The sequence below is a fragment of the Bidens hawaiensis genome, unplaced genomic scaffold (assembly GCF_021521415.1).
Source record: "Bidens hawaiensis isolate Kalapana, Puna unplaced genomic scaffold, B.hawaiensis_p1.1 tig00038627_1, whole genome shotgun sequence".
NCBI classification, from domain to species: Eukaryota; Viridiplantae; Streptophyta; class Magnoliopsida; order Asterales; family Asteraceae; genus Bidens; species Bidens hawaiensis.
In genome coordinates, this window is record NW_027496793.1 from 193,346 (window position 1) to 199,466 (window position 6,121).

General features: G+C 31.1%; 1 protein-coding gene across 1 annotated transcript; it reads left to right on the forward strand.

The window, feature by feature from the left end:
• The first annotated feature begins 783 nt into the window (after nt 1–783).
• LOC143590537 (uncharacterized) lies at nt 784–5,061 on the forward strand. The gene is made up of 7 exons (XM_077070990.1): nt 784–1,261; nt 1,343–1,460; nt 1,974–2,062; nt 2,191–2,237; nt 2,883–2,971; nt 4,212–4,345; nt 4,423–5,061. Exons 1-7 carry the CDS (start codon nt 809–811, stop codon nt 5,059–5,061), a joined length of 1,569 nt encoding a protein of 522 aa, XP_076927105.1. The 5' UTR covers nt 784–808.
• The last annotated feature ends 1,060 nt before the right edge of the window (nt 5,062–6,121 follow it).

Genomic DNA, 6,121 nt, shown 5'->3' on the forward strand with positions numbered 1-6,121 from the left:
GTACGGGTATGGGTACGCAAATTTACCGATTATAGGTACAGGTACTTTCAGGTACAGGTACGGGTACACGTACGGGTATTACGGGTACTGGTACCCGTTTAAAATATGTAGGGGCTTTTATTAGGTTATTAACACTTATGACTTAACTTTCAAGCGAGATTTTCAAAACATAATATATATTAGTTGAATAAGTTCATTCTCAATTTATATGCGTATTATACTGGGTATTCGTATAGTTTTATTTCATGTATGTGTAATTGTGTATATAAATAAATAACATGTATTAATTTTCTCTCTTATTTTTCTATAGAAATTGAGAAAGTAATAAACTAAAAGAAAAGAAAAAGAGAATGGATTTTATATTATGGTTGATTTGTTTCATTTTTAGCTTTGATATTATAGATAATTGATTGTCGGCATTGTACCATTACCTAGTTCAGTGGAGATTTTTTTTTAAAAAAAGAACAAAGTGGTACCAAAGCGAGTATCGTATCCAAAGTACCCGTACCATATAATTCGGGTACAGGTATGGGTACCAAGATTTACTGATTTTAGGTATGGGTACTTTTGGGTACAAGTACGGGTACGGTCCCGATCTCATCCCTAGTGTCCAGTCAGCACGATATGACGTAACATTAGAGGATGGATCCGGTGCTAACGAAACTCCACTACGAATACTAACAAATAAATCTCTTATTAAATATACATATAAAAGAAAAAAAAATTTAAAAAAACCCAAACTACAATACTTCTATTTAGACGTGAAGTTTCAAGGTAAAAAGTGAAAACAAGTCCCAACATTGCCGTTATGAATCAATCTATCTACCATTTTGACCCCTTCACACTATTGACGTGTTTCAGTTCACACTTCACACAACCAAACTCCGTTACGGTTATATTATATATATACGTACGTCACCCACACCACCCACCAATACACACTGTCTCTCTCTCTCACACACACACACATACACAATCTGTAACTGCATTTGAAGTAAAACATCATGGAGAGTTTATAAATTATAATGAATGCGTGAAATTGAAGTCACATTACACAATCTCTGTTCTGTTCCTCCTTGTGTTTCTTCCAATATTAATTAATCACACTTTTGTTAATTCTCCACATTCAAACATGACAAACAAAGACAACAGTTCTTCTCGTTCTGCGTTTGCTCAAATCCAGCAAACGCTGAACGATAAGAACCGAGTTGAAGCTGTTCTTCAACTCGTTAGAAAACCCTCTCCACTCACTCTCGAACAGGTATATATATATATATATTATCATTCATCATAATCATTGATACGATGTTGTCTTAGATCTCTAATGTGTATTCATTTACAGGAAAAATTCTGTAATGAAGCTTGTGTTAGGAGATTTTTGAAAGCGAAAGGCGAAAATGTGAAGAAAGCTGCGAAGCAGCTTCGAGCTTCACTCTCGTGGAGAGAAAACCTCGGCGTCGGTATAAGTTTTCTTTTTCTTTTTTCCTGCTTATTCGTGTTATTTAGTTTTAATTTTTTAATTAAAGAACACGAATCAGTTTATTGTGAAAAATAAATTATTACATGCAACTAAATAAAAAATATTTAGTTTTTTTTTTAATTGGATTACGTTATGCTTTTTAGAGAAAAAAATAGTTTTACAGATAATTTCCAAAAGTAACTCCTGCTTTTGGAGTTTGAAGATTGATAAATAAAGATTGATAAATAAGGATATACTATTGAGCTTGTGGTTGTGATTATAATATCATGACACATGATATGTAATTACTTTTCTGTAAAAGTATGAATTCACCTTTTTAATAATTGAATATTTGAATCTCCTCTTTTTATACATGAATTTTTTGCTTTATTTGTTCAAATACTCTAGAGAATCTTACCTTGAGTTGATTACTTTCGCCATTAAAATAGCTTTTATCATGACTATAAAGTAGATTTTTATCTATGTTTTTACTTTTGGCTATGGTAAATTGCAGATGATCTTATTGCTGATGAGCTTGCTGGAGAGATAGCTGATGGTATGGCTTATGTTGCCGGTCATGATGACCATTCTCGGCCTGTGGTGGTAAGTGTATCTTGATTAAACTATATGTAATGCAAGGTTCAAGATATTTATGTGACAGTTATTAATGTGTAAATTTGTATACTGTTATTCATATTTATAATTTTTGCTTTTCAATTATTTTTGTACAGATTTTCCGGATCAAGCAAGATTATCTCAAATTTCGCTCACAAAAGCAGTATGTTACTAATCTAATATATGTGTATATATTTAACCTATTTATCTAAACGGTTTAACAGGTTGTGAATGAGTTGTAAACTAGTTGTAAAGAAGTTGTGGGTTGTATGCTAATTGTCATAAAGTAATAAGTTTGAGGATTAAACACATAAAGTTTAGGGGTAGGATTCGGTACAAATAAAATTAATATACTAAACATACAAATAAATAGAGTAATTACATTTTTTAATTAGAGTAATTATGTTATAAAATATAAAATATTATAATAATAATTACTCTAGTTCAAGAGTTATAATATAATAATAAGTACTCTGGTGTTAACATAAATGCTCTAGTTATTTGTACATTTTTCACGATAAAATTCATTTGTATTTGATTCAAATCCTAAAGTTCTATACAATTTTTTTTTAATTTATAACTTTTATATGTGTTAATCTTTATTTAGTGTTAGTACAAAGTTCACTCAAATAAAATTTTACATAAAAGTATAAAACAGATTATGTCATACGGGAAACAATATGGATTTTGAACTGATTACACTAACCAACCCAAAGCTACCTATTATTTTCATGACTTGACATAATTCCATGTTATATATTAGTTATGTATTTATTCTCAATATTATTACTTTTGAATTGTTACATAGGTTCACCCGTTTGTTGGTTTTCACTTTGGAGGTTGCAATTCAAACAATGGCAAAATCAGTGGAACAGTTGGTTGTCTTATTTGATGCAAGTAAGTCTATACATTTGAATAAAAGTAATTTTACCATTTGACATTTTTCACATATTTTAAATTTAGATTCCACCAACTTAATATTTAAATATTATGTTTTCCAGTATGTCAAACAAATATATTAGTACTTTTTATAATTTCCGTATCATATACTACAATATGTAAAATAATGAAAATGCTAGGGGTAAACATGTAAATATCCAACGACAAAACATGTGGATGAACTTTACGTCAGTTGGTTGTTGAAAACTAATGTACATTCTCCCAACGTTGTCCTTCCCAAAACCCTCTTTTTCACTGTCTGAAATGCTTTTTTGTCCATTCCTTCATTTTTATACAATCTAATTTTTAAACTTTAATTGCATAATTAATGTCACGCCGGATGACATACTTAATGTCTAATTAGTTATAACTTTGATGTCGATTTATGTGTCGGAAAACCGGTGAGCTTTCTCAGACTTGTTTCAGAAATTGCCGGAATTGCCCTTATTTTCTCAGATTGAGTTATCCTCGTTTGTTCTTTTAACAGAAACAAAAGTTAATACTTGTTAAGTAATTCCTTTTTTTTTCTTTTTTTTATACAAAAGTAGCATATGCCCACAAATGCATTTTTCAATATGAGTTTTTAAGTATATCTAAAATTCTAATTCTAAAGACACCTAAATTTATTTTTTTTAATCTTTGTAACTACTATGAAGTTCAAGTTTAGTTAAGCTAATTATATCATAGGTTTTTTAAATTCATTTTAAAGTTTAAATTTAAATCACAATTAAAATCTTGAATAACACTGTATTTATATAATAAAACTCACACGCTTAATTATATTTAATTTTGTATTTTTAACTTTAATAATTTATTTTAAGTTCAGTGTAAGAGTTTGAAGTGTAATCAAAACAATGAAACACGTTAAATTGGTATATAGGAAATTTGAAGTATTTTAGATATGAATTTGATATTTATTTTTGGTTCCATTAGAATCTTAGAAAATATACCTTAAATGACATACAACTTACGATATTTTAACATGTCCTTTCGAAAAAGAGAATCGCATAATCCAAAAGTGACTTTAGTGTCCGTGTAAATTATTGATTTTAAAGTCAGTGACTTTTAGGTGGCCAATTTTTGACCATAGCAGTATTGGATAATTGCCACATTTCAAAATTTTCATTCAAACATAAATAATTTTGAAAACAATTTCATAAGAAAACAAAATAATTAATGGTGAGGAAAATGCACACAGGCTTTTTCAGGTCAGCATCAGGGTTTATGAACATAATGGTGGCAGCACTGAAGACCATAGGAGAGCACTATCCTGGTCGTCTACACAAAACTTTTGTCATTGACCCTCCTTCACTTTTTCCATATCTTTGGAAGGTACATAATATTATTATATGTAACAATATATTTTGTTTATATTGTCTAAATTTATGATACTATGTTGTTAATTGTAGGGTGTCAAGGCATTTATTGAGTTATCATCGGTCACAACAATGATCTCTTCAGTAGATTTTGATGATTTTCAAGAGTTCAATAATTTCACTTCATACCCTCGGGCTGAATCTCTTCGCTTTAATCCTTCATCTGGTCCAACAAAGCCTAAAATTGGTGCATGCTCTTCTTCACGGTTTGCGTTCAGTGTTTCCCCTCATTTAGACACACTTAAACCATGGTATCTAACTTTGTCGGACAAGTCATCCTTCAAAGTGAGTCCCACGTCCACACCTATACTAGGGTCTGCTCTCATCTCGCCTATCAATGCGCGCTCCTACTCATTTGCATCACCAACCACAAGAAACATGAACACTATGAGAAAAAGCTTCTTCCCAACAACCCCGTTACCACAAAAAACCCAAGTCATGGACCACTCGGGTGTAAACCACCCAAGAACCCCTAAACCATCATTCCTACACTCACCAGCCTTGTTTTCTAAAAAAGAATGCCATTTAAGTAAAACTGACAAGTGTAAGGAATCTTTTATTCCATTTCTGAGATTCTATAGACGGCCGTATGATGAAATGATTTATAGATCAAAGATGAAGCCACCACTTGGAGGTCTTATCTCGATTGTATCTCCGCATATGATGAAATGATTTATAGATCAAAGATGAAGACACCACCACATGTCCGTATGATGAAATGATTTATAGATCAAAGATGAAGACACCACCACATGTCCGTCTCTCAACGGTTTTGAGAGCATCAAAAGAGTATATATAAGATATGGCATTTACAATGACAGTGTAATAACTTATATTATTTATATTTTAGAGCTCCTGGTTTGAAAATGGAAATTAATGATGCTTTGATATGTGACATGTGCGTTAAATGTGTGTGACGAATGTTATGTAGAAAGTTGTGTAAAAAGAAATAGATGACGTGCAAAGTGGGATGTGAATTGGCGTGCAGTGAAGACTAATATATATTAAAACACATGTGTATATATATATATATATAATTCAAAATTGACGATTTTTAAGTGACATTTTTATTTGCTGATTAGTTATTACAAAGGTGTATAACACCAAACCAGTTATAACACTATGTTTAAGTTGTCAGATTACAGTAGCACGTCTAAAGTCTAAACTACAACCGTGAGCTAAAACAGTTACAACAACTCATATAGATTGCTTAAGTTGTTCGAGCCAAACACATGAACGATCTATAATGATATTTAGCTTAATAGATACATGTGCTCTAAGAAAAATTTATAGTTAGAGCACACGTGTCTATGTTTAAGTTGTCAGATTACAATTACGACTATGTATCTAAACCAATATTTAGCTTAATAGGAAAACCAGTTATAACAATGTGTTTAAACTTTAAACTGCTAGATTAGAGGTACGCTTAAACTAGCTACAATGGTGAGCTAAAACAATTACAACTCCTATAGCGTAGAATAGTGCATTCATGTTGTCCGAGGCTAACGTATGAATGACCTATATGATTATTATATTGATGCATTCAAATAGTTACAACTATACATCTAAACATGTACTTAGTTTAACAGATACATGTGCTCTCACCATCAATATTTTTCGTACGAACATCACCCAAAAATTGCTTTCGCAATATTCCACTTTGGTATATAAATGTGGTATGGCAAAATGCATGGTACATGGCGTGGTCTAAACTGTGAACACGTGCATTGGA

What these genes read in the sequence shown, in the direction of transcription:
- LOC143590537 (XM_077070990.1), top strand. Translation starts at nt 809, where the DNA reads ATGAATCAATCTATCTACCATTTTGACCCCTTCACACTATTGACGTGT. An exon ending in CTCCACTCACTCTCGAACAG is followed by an intron (nt 1,262 to 1,342) that starts GTATATATATAT and finishes ATTCATTTACAG; the next exon opens with GAAAAATTCTGTAATGAAGC. An exon ending in AAATTTCGCTCACAAAAGCA is followed by an intron (nt 2,238 to 2,882) that starts GTATGTTACTAA and finishes ATTGTTACATAG; the next exon opens with GTTCACCCGTTTGTTGGTTT.